Below are 23,399 nucleotides of genomic sequence, written 5' to 3'. Positions count from 1 at the left end.
CAAGAAAATTTCATTGAATATCAAATAGTGGCCTTCAAAAACTGACATCATTTAACATCTGTAAACTATGTATTTTACAAATACATAATGTATTTTCAAATTAACAGCTAAAAATACATATCACTTTTTTGATATAAAAACCTAATGTTCTTGTAATACCAAATACTATATAGTTGTTGTATGTTTGAATGAACAGAAAAACAATCTTAAATTATTCACATTAAGTTTCTTTAACAGACATATCAAAATATAACACTCAAGTATGTTATAATACCAAATATATTCTCAATGTTTGTTTAGCCTCTGTTCATGAATTATTGATGATTGTTATACTGTAAACTAGATGTATTTGTACATATGTTGACAGTAATCAATGAATTTTACGACAAACATTTATACAAAACAAAAATTACAGAAATACAGATAATAAGTGTCAATAGAAATTATTGACACATTTGTCCTTATTCTTAAAAAAATCCGGAGTATTTCCCTAACTAAGTGTACGATAATAAAAACATAATTGAAACCAAATCATTTCCTCCTAGACTCAAAACCACACGAACGCCTGTTATGTCCAAGTTGTCCACAAGTACTGCAAGCATGTCTCTTTTTTCCAGCCATTAATTCATGTAAAGGTTTGTCACGCCTCTTCTTTGGCCTACCAGGTGGTCTTTTGTATCTCGGCGGCAACAATACTTCATCCAAGATGTCTTTTGAAATTTTCCATTCACTCTCATCTAGTAGAGGATCCACAGCAATATCATATGTCTTTACAACTGTCTCCGGCTTGAATAAATCAGAGCAATAATCATCAACAACCAAATGTTTCTGTTTTATAACAGCCCATGCGTGCGGACATGGGATTTCATCTAATTGAAACATACGACAACTGCATGTTTTGTTACTCAGATTAATAATGAAACGCCTTCGTCCATCATGTACCGTGTACACAAATTCTATTGATGGTTCAATCTGTCAAACAAAAAAAAACATTATGTATTTGAAGGTTTTTCAATATAAACTGTTTTAAGATAAAAAATACATTCAATAAAAAAACAAAGTACCTTAATAAAAAATAGTATTTAGAATTAATTTTTTATTATAAATATATTTAATTTTTTTTATAAAAACACATGATTTTGAAACATACCGTCATTCGTAGACATAAATACTCATTGATTGACAGCATCTCTTGGAATTTTTTACCTAGTGTGGTGAACGTGTATGTTCCATTTCTCCTATTATTGTAATTCCATCTACCAAACATCTTTCGAATCTCTTCCAGAAAGTCATATATCGGCAGTTCTCTAGTAGCTAGAAGATGTTTGTTAATACATTCCACAATGTTAGAAGTCATTGTCTAACCTCGGTTAACAGTTGCATAGACTCTAGCCCACCTATCCCTACCAGCTTCATCCAAATACTCTGCAACCCGCAAATCTACTTTCTGAACCTTAAGCATCAACTCATCAAACTCATCTTGCGTATATGCTTTTGCCATTGAATAAAAAACAGGCAACAAAATATCATGGCTTTTCCTTTATCTTTGACATACATTACCCCATAGATGCCATATACATGCATAATGTGTGACTTCTGGATAGATTCTGAAAACAACTTTGTTTATACTCTCATGCCTATCGGATACGATACACATGTTCTCTCTTACTCCGTATGTTTCTCTGAAACGCTCGAAAAACCACGTCCAAGATTTGTCATTCTCAGAATCAAGCACACCATATGCTAGGGGCAGTATATTACCTGCATATATGTAAGTATTTCTTTAGTAAAAAAACATATTGTATTTGTAGTTATTAAGATTAATAAACAAAAGGCATCGTGAATTTTAGACATACCTGCACCATCTAATGTGCTTGCAGATACAAATGTCCCATTGAAGGGTGTTTTTAAGTGGCTACCATCAACAACCACAATTGGTCGACAACACTCAAATCCCTTGATAAATGCATAGAGAGCAATAAAAACATATAGAAATTCATTCTCTCTGGTTTTACGCATTTTTATATTTGAACTAGGATATGTTTTATCCAATATATATAGGTAACCAGGTAGCCGGTTATACGATTCAGCCATTGTACCCCTCAAATCAATCATCACCTTTTCCTTTGCCCGCCACGCAACCAAGTATGAAACATCCATGCCAAAATCATTTTTTATATCCTCTGCAATGTCTTTAGGAGTGTATTTCCTCTTATGATTTGCTATTTTTGGTTTAACAATTCCACTTATCAATCGACTCGTAGCTTGTCGTTGGGAATAAACCTTTTCCTTTAGGGGACATGTATGTTTATCTTGAAACTCTCTAATTATAAAAAGTTCAAACTTCCCTATACTTACGCCCTCAATTTCCAATCACAATCACCAGATACGCAGACAAGTGTGTAGCTACATATAATGAGCATGAGTTAAAAATACATTAAAGTCAAATTCAATAATGACCACAAATAAATATAATCAAATCATTATTAAATACTGATATATATAAAAACAAGTTTTTAAAATACATAATGTAAAAGAAAACTGTTTGCACGTACAAATTTGTAAAAAATACATTCTGAACATACACTATAACAGTTTTAAACATACACTGTAAATTAAATATACACAGTTACTGACATTATAAATAAGCATAGTCACAATTTCAAATACACAATATACATGGTAAAATGAAATACCTCGTTGCATTACACCTTTCTGTGTGGAAGTTGAATCGGTTTGTAATCGCATAATTCGCCATCACAGTTTTTAAAGTATCCTTGTCTTTGTAAGCTTGATCGACAGCAACTACCTTTTGGTTTATGTCGTCTATAACCATGAATTGTTTGTTTTCAAACAACACATCAGCCTGTCCACAACTAGATGATGCTAATTCTTCCGAACCAACTGTTTCTCCCAATGATGATTGATTCGTGTAACCTATTTGCAAGTGATTACCATGAACATAACTCTCTCCGGATAAACATATCTCCAAACTCCTATCATTTGTAGTTATACACAGCGGATACATTGCTAATGCTTTATTCTCTTTCTTCAACTCAACATACACCTTTACACCCATATCATTGTGAATTTCAATTGGGATTTCATCACCTTCAACAGCGTAGTTTACGTGTATGTTCTTTCGGAATTTATCCAAATTCAGCTGTGTTGCAATTGTTTCTACAGATTCAACATACGTAGAATACTCTTTGAATGTGACCGCATCAATTTTGTAATTGACATATTTATTTTCATCGTTCCAAAATCCAGAGTGTTTAATTAACGATGAAATATTTGACATCTGTTTTACAACAAATTTTATTCAATTATTCTGCATTAAAAAATTTAACATGAATAACAACCAAATTCTACCAGGTTTAACATACATCAGACGTAAATATTGACAAATACAACATACAACATACTGTTAAATTGAAAAATACACATATGTGGAAAGTAAGTATTAACATTACAAATACAACACAAACTCAATTATGTTATTGTATTTGTAAATACGTACAAATTTTGACAGGTAACATATAAACCAAAAAATACAACATCAAATTAATCAATGTACAGTTGACAAATACATAATTCATTTCAACAACTTAAACCATTAACAACATTAAATATGTCAATCAAAATTTCAAAAAACTGGATTTATTTGCAGTTTGCATAAAATAATATCTAACATACATTATACTCGATTACTCGGTAGTATTTGACAAATACATAACAGAAATACTAGATAAAATTTAAACCAGTAATGTTAAAGAGATTTATAATTGAGGTTTTGTTTGAAATTATACCAATTTAAGAACATATTCACCTTAAGATAAGTGTTTTTCAAATAATTTTTTCATCAATTTCAAAACTAGTGATTTTGATTGTAAATTTGAAAACAGATAAACAGTTTTTCAATATTGACATACACCCATTCAAAATTCACTATAATGTATTTGATCGATCAACCTGAAACGATGATCTATAGCTTTTTAATTTTCGTAAAAAAAAAAAAAATCACCAGATTTGTTAAAAATTCATGATTCTTACGGTAAAAAAATCTAAACAGTTGATTGACGTAACTTTATGAACAAAATTTTTGATATAACAAATACGTATTGATTGAATTACCTCAAACGATGATCTTCTTTGTGATCTTTTTTTTTTTTTTGAAAAAAACAGAGTAGTTGAAGGTTCAGTATATTTTGAAATTTGAATTTGGTTACGTCTGATTTTCAATATTTGATTGATGAAGAAAAATTATTTTGAGCTGATTTTGTGGAACTAAAATTTGAATTTACCAAATATAGGATTAATTACAGTTTTAATGGTACACAGTTGATTGGGCATAATTTCAGGCGTCTGTTTTTTTTTTACTGTTTGACCGTGTATTTGTTAGTTAAACATACACTTAAGGCTGAAAAGGTAGCTACGTTTGGTAAATGAAAAAATGATAGTTACAATTGGTAGGAAAGTTCGAATAGGTAGCTATTTTGTTAATTTTACCTAAATAAATTATATAAAATTAAAACAAAATACCTTATTTATAGAAAATTTGTGTACTTGGGAAACATTAGAGTTTGAATTGAGAAAAATAGAACTCCTAATATTGAGTGAAAATGACGGAGACAATATTGGCCTTGCAAATATTTTGGTCGGTCAACTATGGGTTTTATTACCGAAAAAAGGAAACTATGAGATATTATAAGATTTAGTAAAGATCTTTAAGTTATTAAGTGTACTATTAATTACCTAGTAATAATTAAGTGACCTAATTGGTAAGTAGTCAATGAAATAAACTGTTTAGAAGGAAAAAACGCTATTTACTTCGTAAACGGAAAATTAAACAACATGGCAGTGCTATTGATTAATGTAAAAACAGTGTGTTAAAAGGAAGGTTGTCCTACTTTGGTCTAATTTGTTACAAAGTCCATAATTAAGTTTTTGTGGTTTCCTGCCTCCGATTAAATTTGGATTAGAATTTGTTTAAACTGATTTAAAGTCCTAAATATTTATACTTTTAGTCAAATAAAAAAAGATTTAATAAATAAATTTTAGTTAATTTTTAAAGTCCTAAATATTATTAAATGATTATTTTGTCAATTATAGAATCTTTTAATGAAAAATAAAAGTTCAATCAACATTTTTAAGGTTTTTCGTGCTTTTAATATAATATAGATAGATATAGATAGATTAATTAACCACTTAATTAACAATCTCCACATGTAATAATTTATGGCATGAACATTCTCTGCATTATAGTCCTTTTACAATTGGTCTGTGAACCAAACAACCCTTTGTCATAGATTTGCTCAAAGAAAATTAGGGTTTTGTTAGCATGAAGAGTGAAACTACAAGTCATAGTAGTACTTCACCACAAAGTATGGGCCAATCCTAATTTCTGAAAAAGAAATGTTAAAACCTTTACAAACCCTCAGAAGAAAGTGAACTCAACATTATATATACCCTTTAATTTCCACTGTTTTTATCTCTACATGCCACCATTCTCTCTCTCTCTCTCTCCTCAGAATAGCTTAAAACACAAAATTGATATGCCTCTCTTGGTTGAGGCTTAGATCTACGAGGCTTGTTAATTAGATCCTTCTTTTAGTTTTTATTTTTTTATTTTTTTTATACATGTTTTCCTATTTCTTGATCTATTGAAATGAATGTGACTCCTATTTATCTTTTACAAGGAGGAGAAGTTTTTGATAGCTTTTTATTTAATTTAGTTTTGGAGTCTTGATATAGTACTATTTGTTCTTATGGATAGTTTTAATTATTTCTGGTTGGATTAATTAAATCAACTTGATCCATCTGAAATAGTGAAAAAATTATGACCCGAAAACAAAGAATTTAAAAGTATTGTAAGTCTTGCTTCTGATCTCAAAATTTTAGATGAAACACTATTTTCCTTTTTGAAGAATAGAGGCTTTTGATACCAAAGATGTAGTGATTTTGATCAATCCTGAATTATAGGGTTTATGGTTATTGACCATGGATCAAGTGATACAGTCGCTGTTTGCAGCTGCAGCATCATCAAGATTCACATGCAAAGGCAAGGTGGTGTGACGATGACAGTGGCAGTGGCGGATCTAGACTAGATGATTCTAAATCTTGGATTCGCCGTTTGACAATGAAAGTGAGAATCTTGATGATGCTGCATCAGCAATAAAGGACTAACTGACCATTCAAGGGGTGTCAAATTCTTCATCGGAAAATTAAACTGTATATTTAGTGTGTGTGTATATATATATACACTAAATATTGATTCGCTTTGGGTTCTCCTTGAATTTACGCTTTTATATTTTAACCAACCCTAGTTATCGGGGTATGCTTTCTTATTTTTCCCACTTCGCAGAAAAGAGAAGCTCAGTCACATACTTGGAAGTACAATTAGTTTGCTCCTTTTTATATCCATTGAGGAAGACGATGTTTCCTCCTATTTCGTCTTTAATTAGACGATGTTTCCTCCTATTTCATCTTAATTCTATTGTTAATCTTTTGAGTGCACAATTTTTTTTTTTTGTCAGGTGAGCATCTGGTACTTGTAAGCCTCAAGCCATATTTTAAACTCTTTTTTATCTGGTCATGTCATCATATATTTGAAATTCATTACCTCCAACTAATTAAATTGGATTCTCACCATATATAGGGCTTATTAAGGGAAAATTGTTTCCAATGAGGAGTTTCTTTCCGGCTTTTAACCCTAAGAAGATCTTTGATTAATTAAGAACGAAGGGATTACATCCATTCTATCACTCTCCGGTCATTAAGCAGGCGGTTGGACATGATTAGTTGGAGATTGGAAAAAAAACTAAAACTGAAGTTGGAACAAGGTATATGAAAGTTGAAGTTGATCGTGTTTGGATATAAATTTTACTTAGAAAAAAAATTGTAAATATAAATTATTATTTCACTTGAAACCCTGCTTTCTGTTTTCATACTCTAATTCTCTATTTTATGTTTGAAATTGAAATAAGTAAACCATAAGACAAACACTATTTTGAAATAATTTTTAAATACTTGAAATGACTGTATTACTACTCTTTCTGTCCCAAAAATATTGTCCTCTTTCTATATTTAGAAACAATTTAATTTTATGAGGTGATTTACAGCCATACAAATATCTAAAGCTTGTTTTGGACCACACATTTCAAAAGTCTTCCTTTATTTTTTAAACTTTGTACCAAGTCAAAAAAGGATAATCTTTTTGAGATGGAAGGAGTATATCTTACATTTAGATTTAGATTTCTTTAATTTTTCTTTTGTCCAGATACTGCTCGTTGAAGACTAATGGAAATGACCCTGCAGTTGCAGAAGGATGACGACAGCACAGATCTGTGATTATTCTCTCCAGTTAAAAGGTGAGCAAATTAAAGCCCGTCTTTTTCTTCGTTTTATTTGGGCTTAATACACTGACAAGTGACAACTCTTAAAATTTGTCATTAAATTTCGTTTTCTTTTAAACATTCCAACTATTATTTGTTTTAGGCTTAAGTTATCGACGGACCTTCAAATTTATTCAGAAATTTCATTTAGACCCTTCAATTGAGACTTGTACCATCTAAACCCTCAAAGATCACATTTACTGTGCCATTTAAACACAATTTGCTGAGCTGGCCCACCGCGTGAAGTACACCGCCCCAAAGGGCGTGAGATGCCATTTTTTCCCATTGTTTATTTTTTAAAAAAATATTGTAAGTAAAAAAAATAGAAAAAATATTTTAAACCTAAACTCTAGCGTCCTCAATCTCGCCGCCGCCATCCTCCACTTCATCTTCTTCCCCCTCTACTTATTTCAAACCAAAATCTCCTCCCATTTTTTCTATTTTTTTTTTCTTGTTTTTGATCTATTTTATTCTTAGGTTTAGATTTTAATGGCAGAAGAGATGGAGGAGGGTGAGAGCCGGTGGCGGCTCCATTTTTTCCGGCGAGCAAGGTTGGTCGTTTGAAAGGACAAGGGTAGAAAACAAGGTGGTGTGTGGAGGAGAAGATGGCCGGAGAAAGAAGGGGAAGGAGAAGTGTGGGTGGCGACAGATCTGGATGGTGGTGGTGTCAGCGGTCGTCGAAGGTTGAGTCTGCCAGTCGCTAGTGGTCAGCTCCAGCGAGGCAGAGCATTATACAAGTGGAGGAGAAGGAGGCGGTGGGGGGAGGGGGGGTTCATTGTTGTATTATTTTAATTTTTTTAAGTTAAAATCCACATGTCATTATTTTATTGGTCATTTTGACGTGTGAATTACACACACCTGTGTTGTTTGGCTGCATATTACCTTTGTGTCTAAATGGCACGGCAAAAGTGGTCTTTAAGGGTTCAGATGGTACAAGTCTCGGTTGGAGGGTTTAAATGGAATTTCTACACAAGTTCGAGGGTCTGTCGATGACTTAAGCTTTTGTTTTAATTTAATTAGCACTTGAACACATGATAAAGAGTTTTATTAGACATTTTCAATTCAAATTTTGGAAAAGCTTTGTGTCCTCAAATGTCTACTATGTAGTGAATTTAACTACATAAAATATGTCTATTTCTTTTAATTATATACATCAATCTCAATTTGAACAAACTGATTAGGATAAAGGCTAGTAGGTAGTTGATCAGCATTGTCATGCATATCTTTAGCATTGTCATACATATATTTCCATACTTGTAGCCCCGGTATTACTCTTGTAGTTTCTTGTCATTTGATTTATGCCCTCTCCAGACCTCACTTGTGAGATCACACTGTGTATGTTGTTATTGTTGTTGGAGTCCTAAGTGGAACAGATCAAAGAAAGGGACATATTTTAAGTGGTTAGGTTATATACGTAATAAGCACTTAAGAACATGTGTAATAGTTTTTGTAAAAAAATTGAACCGAAAGTGTCAAATAGTAATACTTTATTATGTATTCAGATGCTCAATAAAACAAATCGTAATTTGAAGGTCTACATAAAATTTACTGACGAATTTAAAGAATTGTCGATGTATTAAACTTTTATTTTTCCTCCTATCTTCATTGGGCTTGATAATACACCCTTATCAAAACTCAATAGCACACAGAAGTTTGAGTTCATGTTTCTTTGTCTTCTAAGTGGAAGATAAAAGGGTACTTCAAAAGATTCAAAACAAAGTTGATTTTCTCGACATTTCTTCCGTCTGATTTTTTGTCTGCTGATAAAATAATTAACTGGGAACTGCTGTTTTTGGGTTTATGTGATTTTGAGTGTAAACCCGTGGGTGCAGGTCACGCTGTCATTTCCTTGTTGGGTTTTGCACAAAGTTATTATCAGCCATTGCTGTGCAGTTACGAGTCTAGAATTTTTAGTGAGTTTTACTCTTTATATATGTCTCATTTTTTTCACAAGCATATATAGTCCGAACCGAAATATAGGCACAATGGTTCTGTCAAACTCATAGGGTTGGTTTGGTGGTTGGTTATGAGTTAACTGCTAAGTTAGTCATATATTACATTCATATTTGATAGTATTTTTTTGCTATGTATTTCATAAAATTCAACACATTCAAAACGGTGTTTGATTTGCAATTTAAAAATCCTTTAACATTATTTTTTTAAATGCAATTATGCTGTACAGTGGCGTGTCCCCTCAAAAATCCTCCCTCAACTATATATATATATATATATATATATAAGTTATGAGAAAATTTATGTATTATTTTATACAAGATAGAAAATGGAATAACTGATACATGAATAACTAAATTCTACAAAATTAATCCTTGTAAAATAATACATAAATTGCTTTATAACTACTTCTGACATTACAAATACCCGCATAACTCCAACAATCCACCATACGATCCTATAAATCTGGTGTGTTTGAGTAGGTGGACCAATTAGGTGGTAATAACAGTCTCTTGAATTTAGAGTCAATTTGTGTCTTGCTCTTTGTGTACGTCAATGTTTTTCACACAAAGTTAGACATTTCTATATAGTCCCACCTAGAGTCAATAGATTCTGCCGACTATGTATAGACTAATTCCGCTGTTGAGTAGGTTGACAAAGACTTAGGTCAAGGCGCATATATATATATATATATATATAAATGAGAACTATTTTTATATATACATAAATAATAGATGTTTAATTCCTTTGATTTAATGTGATTATTTCTTTATATTTTGAGTTCCTTAAATAATAATTATGACTCCGTCACTGCCTGAGATACAAAGAGAGCTGACGGATATAGCTTTTTAGGTTGAATCTAACCCAATATTTTATATATGGAACACAAATTTAATGGGAAAACTATTAAGTTTTTGATAAATATTACTTCCTCCATCCTAATTTGTGTGATATTTTTTTTTAGTCAGTAAAAAAAAGAAGACATATTTCTATATTTACTATAATATAAACTATGATATTTGTGTGACTATGAAACATTTTGAATTTAATTTTTGTACACATTTAGGAACATTCCGAATCAGTTGGCTTCTGGATCAGCACCCGGTAATATTCAGTGAACCAATTATTCGTCTCTTCAATAATAGGATCCAAAAGCTCGCAATAATGTTCTCTCTATTGTCTACATCATTATCATTACATGACAGTGATGGCTCAGAGTATTCTCTATACCTATGGTTTTTTGTGAGAGCCACAACTCAAAAAAGAGGCAAACAGCCCATAGCTTAAAGTTTCGATTTTCATATCAAATACTAACTGAAACCTGCAAATTCGATGTTACACTACTGAGTTCAGAACTATAACTTTACTCTTCAAAATTATTAAACTAACAATAATTTCATGGACAGTATATGATTTTCATTTGTTTCTCTGATACATTATTAAACTGATACATTAATTAATTTATCGTTACTCTGTTCAATGACATTTATCTTGTCCATCTCTATATTCTGTTAAATCTGGTTAATGATTGAAGCTAGCTAAGTTGGTGTGAATGAGAAATGTGGGGGGGGGGGGGGGGGGGGGGAAAGACAATGGAAGGAAAATGAAGTTTAAAGCAAAGTTCCTTTGAAAAGGAGCTTTGTACCACATTGGTGGTAAAAAAGGAAAGTTATGTGCTTATATTAGAAAGCACTTCCCCTAACTCTTAAAGGGTTGAGAAGAGGGACTCCCCTCGCGCCGTCGTCGTCGCTCGGCTAATTTATTTAACTTCAATCTTCATTCCAGTTTCTGGTTTTGGTTTCCTACAGTTCTGAACACGGGGGTGCAACAAGCTTAAGGAATTTAATAATTATTTCTGTGTTCATTTGCTGTTTAACGATTACAGAACGTTATTGGAGAAAAAAAGTGTTTTCTTTAACATAAAACAGTCCTGTCCACAAAATAAAAGAAACTTGTATCTTTGTTGTTTGCATGTAACGAACTTGTATGTTGTTTGGAGACTAAAATCTTCAGATTTTCTACTCCGGTTGAGATTAAAGTTTTCAGAACTTTCTACTCATTTGGATACTTGATTTGAAGATATAAAAACTTCATCAAGTATACAACATACAGTTTCCTACATTCTGTTTGAAGTTTTTTAATTCTATTGTGTAAATTTGATTCGGTTTGAAGAAATAAAATCTTCACCGTTTATTAAAGTTTTCTGGTGTTTCCTGCGACAGAAATGGGAGACCAAACTCCAAATTTGAATGCTACTGCTACTGCCACACCAGCCCCCGTGGTTGGTTCTATGAGCAATGTGGCGTCCTCCAGTCGTACTGCACCAGCACCGGCTCCGGCAGAGAAGCCCGGAAAATTCACCGGGATTGATTTCAAACGATGGCAACAAAAGATGTTCTTCTATTTAATTACTTTAAGCCTTCAAAAGTTTATTAAGGAGGACGTTCCGGTTCTGCCGGAATCAACACCTGAGAATGAACGTTTTGTTGTAACTGAGGCGTGGAAGCACTCAGATTTTTTGTGCAAGAATTATATTCTTAACGGACTAGAGGATGATCTTTACAACGTCTATAGTAATGTGGGAACATCAAAAGAACTATGAGATGCGTTGGAAAAGAAATATAAAACAGAAGATGCTGGATTAAAGAAGTTTATCGCTGCCAAGTTTCTGGACTACAAAATGGTAGATGGCAAGTCTGTTGTTACTAAAGTTCAAGAGTTGCAGGTTATCATCCATGATCTCCTCGCTGAAGGTATAAATCTAATTAATAATTTTGTCAAAAGTATTCAGTGCGCCGTTACTTACATATTGTTTGTTGTAGGTTTGGTGATTAGTGGGGCGTTTCAAGTTGCGGCAGTGATAGAGAAGTTGCCTCCTTCATGGAAGGACTTCAAAAATTACTTGAAGCACAAGCAAAAGGAGATGACACTGGAAGATCTCACCATCCGGTTAAGAATCGAGGAAGATAACAAGGCAGCGGAGAAGAAGGCAAATGGGAGATCAACTATAGGGGGAGCACATATTGTTGAAGCTGCCCCAACTAATCTGAAAAAGAGGAAAAAGGCATCGGGACCAAGGAACTATCCCAACAAGAAGAAATTCAAGGGAAACTGCCACAATTGTGGAAAAATAGGACACAAAGCTACAGACTGTTGTGCTCCGAAAAAGGAAAAGAAGAAGGGTCAGGCTAATATGGTTGAAACAAACGAGGAGGTTGATGAATTGTGCGCTATGTTGTCTGAGTGCAACCTAGTGGGAAATCCGAAAGACTGGTGGATTGACTCTGGCGCCACTCGTCACATTTGTGCTGTTAGAGAAGCCTTTGCTTCATATGCTCCCGCCGGGCCCGACGAGACCATATATATGGGAAATTCTGCAACGACCAAGATTGAAGGTTATGGAAAGATACTGCTGAAGATGACTTCTGGCAAGGTGGTGACTCTCAACAACGTCTGTCATGTTCCTGAAATTAGGAAAAATCTAGTATCTACCGGACTTCTAGTGAAGAACGGTTTTAAGTGTGTTTGTGTTTCTGACAAGGTTGTAATAAGTAAGAACGAGATGTACATAGGAAAAGGTTACCTCACAGAGGGCCTTTTCAAGCTGAATGTAATGGTTGTTGCTAATAATAATAAAGTTTCTGCTTCGTCTTACTTGATTGAGTAAAATGATTTATGGCATTCACGTTTTGGACATGTCAATTATAAAACCTTGCGAAAAATGATTAGTTTGGAAGTATTGCCTAAGTTTGAATGCAATCAATCAAAATGTCAAATTTGTGTTGAATCTAAGTATGTTAAACATCCTTATAAGTCAGTTGAAAGGAATTCAAGTCCTTTAGACTTAATCCATACAGATATTTGTGACATGAAATCAATCCCATCTCGCAGTGGAAAGAAGTACTTCATAACTTTTATTGACGATAGTACGCGGTATTGCTACGTTTATTTACTTAATAGTAAAGATGAAGCAATTAAAGCATTTAGGCAGTACAAAACTGAAGTTGAGACCCAACTTAACAAAAAGATTAAAATGATAAAGAGTGATAGGGGCGGTGAATATGAATCTCCTTTTGAACAAATATGTTTGGAATATGGCATCATTCATCAAACAACTGCCCTTTACTTGCCACAATCAAACGGAATTGCGAAAAGGAAAAATAGAACACTGAAAGGAATGATGAATGCCCTGTTAATAAGTTCTGGTTTACCCCAGAACTTGTAGGGGGAAGCTATTCTAACAGCTAGCCGAATACTCAATCGAGTGCCCCATAGCAAAACCAAATCTATTCCATACGAAAAGTGGAAAGAAAGGAAGCCCAGTTTGAAATACTTCAAAGTGTGGGGGTGTTTGGCCAAGGTGCAAGTGCCTAAACCCAAAAGGGTAAAAATAGGACCTAAAAACCGTTGATTGTGTTTTCATAGGATATGCCACAAATAGTAAGGCATATCGGTTTCTGGTTCACAAATCAGAAAATCCCGATATTCAGGTGAATACGGCAATTGAATCAGATAATGCTGACTTCTTTGAAACACTATATCCGTATAAAAAGGAATGTGAGTCGTCTAGCAAAGAATCTAAACGACCTCAGGAAGAAATAAAGGAAAATATTCCTGATGAGGAAAATCCAAGACGCAGCAAATGTCAAAGGACGTCTACTTCCTTTGAACCAGAATCTCTAACATTTTTGTTGGAAAATGAGCCTTGAACTTTCAATGAAGCTATGTCTTCATCGGAAGCTCAATTTTGGAAAAAGGCAATCAATAGTGAGATAGAATCCATATTGAACAACCATACTTGGGAATTGGTTGATCTTCCTCCAGGGAATAAACCTTTAGGATCCAAATGGATTTTCAAGCGGAAAATGAGAGTTGATGGTAGTGTTGATAAATATAAGGCAAGACTAGTTGTTAAAGGGTTTAGACAACGAGAAGGTCTTGATTACTTTGATACATACTCGCCGGTAACGAGGATTACATCTATTCGAGTGTTAGTAGCGTTAGCCGCCGTGTACGGTCTTGAAATCCATCAAATGGATGTGAAAACAGCCTTCTTAAATGGAGAGTTGGAGGAAGAAATTTACATGGAACAACCCGAAGGATTTGTAGTTCTAGGGAAAGAGAAGAAGGTGTGTCGACTTGTTAAGTCTCTTTATGGACTAAAACAAGCACCCAAACAGTGGCATGCAAAATTTGACCATACGATGCTGTCAAATGGATTCAAGATAAATGAGTGTGATAAATGTGTCTACATTAAGAACACTCCGAACCACGTCGTCATTGTTTGTTTGTACGTGGATGATATGTTGATAATGAGTAACGACATTGCTAACATAAATGCTACTAAGCGCATGCTTGCTAGTAAGTTTGATATGAAAGATTTAGGAGTTGCCGATTTAATTCTGGGAATTAAAATCCATAAGACTCCTCAAGGTCTAGCATTGTCTCAATCTCATTATATTGAAAAGGTACTTGAAAATTTCAAGTATTTGGACTTTAAAGTTGCAAAGACGCCAATTGATATGAACCTTGCTCTTGCAAAGAATAAGGTGAAAGTCACTCTCAATTGGATTATGCCAGAGTGTTGGGAAGTTTGATGTATATCATGAACTGTACGCGACCTGATATTGCTTGTGCTATAAGTAAACTAAGTCGCTGCACTAATAATCCCGACCAAAATCATTGGCTGGCAATGAAACAAGTTTTGGGGTATTTGAAACATACTCAGAACTTTGCTTTGCATTATAACAGGCATCCTGCAGTTATTGAAGGATACAGTGATGCAAATTGGATTACCGGTTCAACTGAAACTAAATCCACAAGTGGATACATTTTTACCATAAGTGGAGGAGCAGTGTCTTGGAAGTCATCCAAACAGACATGTATCGCCCGCTCTACAATGGAATCTGAGTTCATAGCTTTAGACAAAGCCGGTGAAGAAGTTGAATGGCTTCGGAATTTCTTAGAAGATATTCCATTTTGGCCCAAACCGTTGGCTCCTATATGCATACATTGCGATAGCCAAGCGGCAATAGGAAGAGTCGGGAGCGTTATGTATAACGGAAAGTATTGTCACATACGACGAAGACATAATACCGTTAGACAACTACTCTCTAGTGGAATTATCACAATTGAATATGTTAAGTCAAGAGATAATGTGTCGGATCCACTAACTAAAGGCCTAACTAGAGAGGTGGTTGAAATATCATCGAGGGGAATGGGACTTTGGCCGAGGACAAGTCATCGTGGCGGTAACTCTACCTAGAAGACTGGAGATCCCAAGATCTAGGTTCAAAGAGATCAAACAAAGTCATTGATGACGGTTCAATATTGTCACAATAACTTTTTGGTCCATTCTCGTGATGAGACAATGTTCAGTACCAAGATAAAGCATTAAGGATTTTTAATGGTTTCTAAGTTTGATACGGGGTATATCAAATAGTGTATCTACGGGATGACATATTTAGAAATCACCTATGAAAGTGTGAAGTGTAAGCCGCTTCAAGGAGAATTCTGTAAGGCCAATTCTCTACGCACTTATGAACCAGGCAGTGTTCATGGCTGAAACGAACAAAACAATGAGAACCAAAGATGGTCAAAGGGTTAATTGTGTAACATGTGGTTGTCTAGGTATACACCAAAGCTCAACGGTTTAAAGATATCAAATCTACCGATTGATCGAGTATATCCGACATATGTTCACTACGGAAAGTTCAAAGAGAAATCTACTTATCCAGATGCAATTAATCCTTGCTTACGAATCACACGGTTTTTTTTGTCATGCATGTTTTTCATCATATAGCCATTCCCCATTCATGTGGGGGATTGTTAAAGCTAGTTAATGATTGAAGCTAGCTAAGTTGGTGTGAATGAGAAATGGAGGGAAAAAGACAATGGAAGGAAAATGAAGTTTAAAGCAAAGTTCCTTTGAAAAGGAGCTTTGTACCACATTGGTGGTAGAAAGGGAAAGTTATGTGCTTATATTAGAAAGCACTTCCTCTAGCTCTTAAAGGGTTGAGAAGAGGGACTCCCCTCGCGCTGTCGTCGTCGCTCGGCTTTGGATTTGGTCAAATGATCTGATTGATTGATAATCTTTTTGGACCAAATTTATTTAACTTCAATCTTCATTTTCTGAAATTATTTTTTATTTCCGCGGGAAAATATTAATTGGTTAATTGGTAATTAATTAAATTTAAATCCCAACTTCCCAACGTTCTTATTTTTTCGGAAAAGGCATGGCCTCTCCGAACAGCCACCAAGCCTATTCTGAACAGGCATGTTCGAGGCTATATAAACTGAGGCAATGCCTCAATTTTCGACTACTGAAAAAAAATTCCTTGCATTGCAAATTCTGCATTCTTTTTTCAGAAATAAAACTATCGAGTCTTAGTGTGTTTCGTTGCCGAATTTGAGTTCGTCGAAGTCGTAGGCGTTTGAGGTACCGCCACTCCTGCGACAGGTATATCCGTTTTATCCTGGGAGGAAATAATCTGTAACCTTGGGTACAGTGAGGGGGTTAAATTCCTTAAGGACACACAGTGAATTCTGTGGTCTCAGATATTTCTTAATTTTTGCACACAGTTTCTGTTTTCGTTTTCTACTTACTGGTTTTTTTTCCAGTGATTCTGGTTTCCTACAGTTCTGAACACGGGGTGCAACATATTCTTCTTCATATTCCAATCTTGAATTGTCTGAAGATTAATATTGCTTCTATCATTTATCTGACTCAACTGTTGGTCCTTGTTAATGCATGTACTGATGTACATACAGTTCGTAGATAGGTCATGACTTTAAATTGTGGAAATAATATTTTGCAGAAATATAAGGTAAAACTGCATGCATATAATAAATGTAATATGGTCGGACTCTTTGCAAGCCCCGGATGTACCAGATTACCCTTTTTATAGGCTTAATTATTTGTTTGAGGGTAACAGTAGGTAGATTTTTTTTTTTTAATTATTATTATCTACCTTTACTACTAAATCTGTCTTAGCAATGTCTGATGGTAGATTTCAATTAGTTGCTGTCTCCGTTTCAGCTTATGTTCCCTTTGCTTTTGAGTGTAAATGTCACTGTTCCAACCATTTTCTATGATTTCTTAGAGTAATTAATAATGATACTCTCTTCATAGTTTATTTATGTGACGATACGTACTTTATTGGGCACCAAATTGTTTTTAAAAAACGTTTGTAAAAAATCTGTAATTCAACATATAGCATGAGATTTTTAAGAAAATAAGAACACGCAATTAAAGTAAAATATTAAATTAAATACAATTATAAAAATGCATCATTCTTTTTAAGCACATTAAAAATATAGTGCAAGATATATGTAAAATGTAACACGGAAAGTAATTAGCTAAATACTCATGCTTTGATATTTTTCTGGTAATAATCAGCTTAACCACTCACCCTTTTCAAAGAACTTTTTATATTCCCTTTCAACTCTTTTCATGCCACTTGTTGCCTGACATGTAATTGTCCTTCTTCTTCATTGTCACATCACTCTCAATTATATCACCCAATGGCATGAAACTGAAAAACTTTATTTTCCTGGCTTTTTACTATCTAGTTGTCTTATTTTTTGCTGGAGAATATGAACTAAATCTTGGTTTCTGTTTTAACACACAAGTTTCCAGATGATTTCTCGCTTTCAATTTATTCACTTGCGTATTAAATCCATGTAACTCGAGAGATTCTGACTCATTCATCCACAACTGATCATGTTCTATGAAGTAGCTAGGCAAAGAGAATTACTAGAAAATATGAGTTTAACCCCTTCTCTAATGTTTCAGTTCTGTTTTGCTTTTAGTCTAGTGACTGTTTTATTATTCATGGTGTAACGACCCATTTCGTCGTTATAGTCTTTTCGGTACTTATGACCCTTCCCCAAACTTGTTTAGCTCACATTTGACCCGAGGGTGCCGTTGACAAGCTTCCCGAGGTGTTTGGATATGATTTGGGTGACTTTTTGGAAAATCTGGGCTTAAAGCGAAAAAGAGTTGACTCAAAGTTGACTTTTGGGTAAACAGACCTTTTTCGGGAATCCGTCGATTCCAAGAGGTCCGGATGGTCATTTAGAACTTGTGCGTATATTTAGTTCGGTTCCCAACGAACTCGGGTGCAATTCGGGACTTGGGTTGGGAAGTTGGATTTGAGGTATCGAGGGTTGACTCAGTCAACTAGACCTCTGTAGCGCGTTCGTAGCGTGTGTTTATGTGTGTCTGCATATATGGTATGTGAGCAGATAGCCTCGGGTGATAGTCGGAATTTTGGGTTGAGATTGCAAAACTTGAGGATTTTGTAGTGTCTGGTGCCCCGCTGTAGTGGCACCAGAGCCGCAATGGCGGTACCGCTATAGCGGTGGCCATGCCGCAAAAGCGGCCTAGTACAGTCACTAGTTGACCGCTGCAGCAGTCTGAGGGAAAGCTAAAGCGGGACCATTGCAGCGGTCCCGTTGTCACAAAAGTGAGCATCGGGCAGTTAATTTCATTAAATGAGTATTAAAAGCCCTAAGTTCCTCATTCATTACTATTCCGAAAACTGTGGGAGCATTTCAAGTTATTTCTTGGGGGAAATTCATTGTGGTAAGTCCCTTTACTCTCCTTTCCATTCCATGATTACATTATCACCTTAGGAATCCATTATCATGCTAGTTTCATTAAGAGCTTGAGGATTAAAAGAGGGTTCAATAGGTTCATCATGTTAGGCTATTAAATCTTGATTTTTTGATTGGGTTAGCTTCATTAAGTATGTAATTGATGATTAGAATCTATTATTGCATGATTAATTCCTTCCTAATTAGTGGCTAATTTATGGGATTGGGAGTTAAGAGTTCATACCCAAATTTGGGGGTTTTGCCTAGAATCCGAATTTAAGTATTTTGTTAGTCCTCCTAGCTTATTATTGATTGGAATTGATCACCTAGAACATTAACTTCATGTTGAGACCTAGAGATTCCTATTTCCATCTTTCTAGTTCATAAGCCCATTCCATAGGTTGGGATTTGGGTCTTGAATAGAAGTAAGGTTTGAATGATGTTCTTCTTGATTTTAATTTCATGATTCAGATATGTTTAGACTTTCATTATCTCAAGGCTCAAATAAAAGGAAAGACTAAGGTTTGATTTTGGAGACTTTGCTGTTCGGCTCTCCAGGTAGGTTATGGTTTACCTTATGGTGAGACTTCAATTAGCAATGCGTATGTTTAGATGATATTGTCGGAGAATGCATGTAAACCTTCGGGTATGAAGTTGGGTTGGATATCTCTTAGGTTGGGCCTTGTTGTATGATTTGGGGGCTAGCCACCCCGTTGTGTTGTTGACTTAACTTGATCTATTTACTTGTTGGCTCGTTGCCACGTTGAGACATTGGTTATGATATTGCGGTACTTTACTTGATTGAGTTCGAGATGAGAATGGTGATTCCATTGTGGCTTATTATGTAGCCTTACTATTGATATTACTTGTGTACCATGTGTGGTACTGTTTCAGATTTGATTGGTTGTTGACATTACATTTCATCGTATTCATACGCATTTCCATGGTATATTTATATATGCATGGCTATGGTATTGATGATGATAAGTGAGACAGTGCAGCCTCCGAGGTCTTTGCCGGAGAGCGTAAAAGGGAGATGAGTGTACGTTGCCCGAGGTTTCTTGCCGAGAGCGATTGAGTATCTGATGCCCGAGGTCTTTGCCGGGATAGTGAGAGTGGTACATGGACTTTGCGGGTGCCCATGGGTCGCCGAGACGTGGAGTTATTCCGTCTGGGACATGTTGTACAAAGTTGCATATGCATTGTATTCATCATACATACATTATTGCAATGCATTGTACTTTCTGGTTTCTGGTAATCTGTTGTGATACTATCATGATATACTGATTCAGATTGATTACACTGAGACTTAGCACATTTGGGTTTAGATGCTATAACATAGATGATGACTTGTACTATGATTACGGATTCGTGTTGACTTGTACTTGTTGGGTTATGTCTTTATCTTGCTTTGTTATCTTTATATACGTTAGCTAGTCTTAGTCGGCCTATGATACCTACCAGTTCTTGTTGTTTGTACTGATTTGCACTTTTTGCATTCTTATATGAATGTAGAGTTCCAGGTGGGATCGACCTCTACTCCACGTGGCTGATAGTAGTCGAGGATTGTTGTTTCGAGTCTTACAGGGTGAGCACGAGGACATTTGCCGCCTTGAAGACTCTTTTTATTATGTCTTTATTTCCGTCTTAAGACATGATTTTTGAGACAATCGATGTAGTACTATTATTTAGACTCGTAGTATTTAGTTAGATGCTTTTGTATGACTAGACCAGATACTGGGCTGTATTTCATTACTTCTGCATTTTCTTATATTATTATCGTAAGACTTACGTTATTCTATCTTCTTCCGCTTATTTACTTATTCATGTTTTTATGTTGGGATAAGGGTTGGCTTACCCAGGTGGGAAAGGTAGGTGCCCGCGCGACTTAGTGAAATTGGGTCGTGGCACATGGCTTCAGGTAAATATTTATGGTATTTTTACTGTAAGATATATACAATCCACGGAACATGAAATGCGACATTTGCTGCATTATCAATTTGTTTTTTTTTTAATTTTGAATAGGACTAAGGCGTGCGTGAGGGTCTCTTTGTGGTGGTCTTTCACCATCTTCCTTTTGATTCCCTCCAACCCCCCCCCCCCCCCCAAAAAAAAAAAAAACCCACGATCTTCTTATAGAGTTTAACTTATATGCATGTATAACATTAACAAAAGTTTATATCATCAAGGTATATATTTTCATCTCTTAAATGTGTGATGCTGTCAGAATTGTAATTTCTACATATATCATACAAACAAGCAACTCTAAGTAAGGCAACAAGGCATAGATCGTAGAAATTCAGAAGCTACACGGAAAAGAAGATCACTTGAAGAATTGGGAAAGTAAAGCCAAGATACCTGAAATGGTCTTCAACTGGTGCTTCAAAGAGAAGGAGATGAACAGTCAACAGTTCCATGTACCAGATTCAACACATGGGGAGCAAATATTTCACACATTAGCAAAGGATTTGAGGTTCTGCTATGAAAAAGAAACAAAAATAACAAAGAAAGATTACCTGGAGCTAATCCAGGTGATTTTCATTGCATAAATCTTCTGATGGAGCAAAGTTATGAAAACACTCTTCTGAATCAAGAAATTATTATTAGAGGAGAGGAAAATGGAAGATGGAGTAGTCAACAATAGCTAGGACATAGCTGCAGAAGACAAAAGAACGGCAAAAGCACAGATACGTTTTGTTGCCCTACCAAGGCAACTCAAACTTTCCTAAACGAAAGTTGTAGAATATAGGGGATCGGGTCCTTAATGGGCTTGATCTACACTTTTCTGGTATCAAATGTTATTATTTGGGGTTGGGTCACTTTAGGGCCTAACCTATTTGCTTTGTTTTGGACTTAGTTAATTATTCAATAGAAAGCCGAGAGGGCATAATTTTTTTTTAATAAAAAAATCTCTTAGATCGATTGTTTTTTAAATTTTTTCAGATTGTTAATCTCACTATTTATGAATATATACCGTAGTTTTCTTTTAGATGACCTAATACTGTGAAAAGATGAAAGTAGTAGTTAGGTGTTGTATGAAGCGGTCAAGAAAAAGTTCTCTCTTTACAAAATTTTCTTTGTACAAACTCTAACGGCTAGTTAATAATGGTACCTCCTCTCGCTATTTCCGGCCAATCACCTCCTTATGGAGACGGCGGCCGGTCGACGTGATCTACCCCCTGAACCACCCAATCAAACAAACCCTATATCAGTTCCAACTCTAAGCAAAACCCCCTATTTGAATGCTTTCTGTAACCCCCAATCTCATAAATACCCCACACCCAAGGGAATCTGTGAAAGCTATGGTTACAAAACACAATGGTGTTCCCGTTGTCATCTTTGATGGAGAAGATTACTTCGGTATAATGGCTGAAGAGTGCAAATTCACGATTGCCAAAAAATTTCTAAAGGCTAGACCCTAAATTGAGAAAATTAGGGCCACAGTGAAAGAGATGATTCCACTCAAAGGTAAAGTTACGGTCGGAGTCTATGGCAATAAAAAGGTAATCATTGATGTCTAGAATGAAGAGGATTTCAGATCGGTTGTTGTCGACATGCGATTGAAGTTGAGGGACAGACTATGTGGCTCAGCCGATGGGCTACAAATTTTACACCGGAAGAGGAAATTCCTCTTACCGGTATGGGTTCTTTTACCCAAATTGCCTTTCCATTTACACACTTGGCAATATTTAAAACAAATCTTAAGCCCAATTACTGTTCCTATGAATATGGCTACGAAATGTCGAAACAGGCCGAGCATGTAAAGTTCGTGTGGAGATTGATTTATCCAAGCCTAGATTAAATAATTTATTTGTGGGACAAAGAAATGCTTCAAATACCTCTAAGGTTTTGAATAGAAAATTAAATATGAGAGGGTTCCCAAGTTCTATAATCACTGTAGACTACAAGGACACTACATTGGCCAGTGTAGGAGATTGGAGAGGGAACTTGATGAAACTAAGGAGGCTAAGAAACAAACCAATGATGCTGCCAATGCTAAGAGCAACAACACTCAGGAGAAAATAGACCCAAAGGAAAAGTTGATAATGCTATCCAACAGAAACAAGGGGAAAAAAATCAATGATCAACATGTTGACATTGCTACCACATCCACAAACAATTTACAAATCAAGTTAACATTGAGAAGAATCAGGGGACTGCTCAAATCAGAAAGAGGAAGGGAATTAAATCCTAATAATAGAGCTACAAAAAAGAATAAAAGAGGTTAGAGCGAACCCCCTAAGAAAATCTGCATGCCAACTGGGGCTATCTTTGAGGTTGACAAGCAAAACCCTACTAATGAGAGGACATTCACACCAGTGGAGATCTCCAAGGGAAAATAAGCTGAAAATAATACCTCTCGTGTCACCCCAAATGAAAAAAATAATCAAGCTTCAAAGAATCAGAAAGAAGATGATATGCAAACAAATAGAAAGGAGCAGGAGGTGTAACAAA

The 23,399-nt window shown here is 35.0% G+C and overlaps 1 protein-coding gene across 5 annotated transcripts; it reads right to left on the bottom strand.

Annotated features, from left to right (window-relative positions):
• Positions 1-291: 291 nt before the first annotated feature.
• LOC132605985 (uncharacterized) lies at positions 292-21,824 on the bottom strand. 5 transcript variants are annotated; one of them, XR_009569532.1, is made up of 5 exons: positions 21,461-21,824; positions 21,303-21,318; positions 1,857-3,301; positions 1,151-1,761; positions 292-972 (listed from the first exon to the last, which is right to left on the bottom strand). XR_009569532.1 is itself a non-coding variant. In XM_060319283.1 (5 exons), exons 4-5 carry the CDS (start codon positions 1,355-1,357, stop codon positions 532-534), a joined length of 648 nt encoding a protein of 215 aa, XP_060175266.1. In that variant the 5' UTR covers positions 1,358-1,761; positions 2,697-3,301; positions 21,303-21,318; positions 21,461-21,824; the 3' UTR covers positions 292-531. The 5 variants fall into 5 exon arrangements, 1 of the variants encoding a protein (XP_060175266.1); XR_009569531.1 differs by having other exon boundaries at positions 1,151-2,406; positions 2,697-3,301; XM_060319283.1 differs by having other exon boundaries at positions 2,697-3,301.
• Positions 21,825-23,399: the final 1,575 nt, after the last annotated feature.

This window comes from Lycium barbarum, chromosome 8 (assembly GCF_019175385.1).
Source record: "Lycium barbarum isolate Lr01 chromosome 8, ASM1917538v2, whole genome shotgun sequence".
Lineage (NCBI taxonomy): Eukaryota > Viridiplantae > Streptophyta > Magnoliopsida > Solanales > Solanaceae > Lycium > Lycium barbarum.
This window is presented reverse-complemented; position numbering and strand designations above follow the sequence as displayed.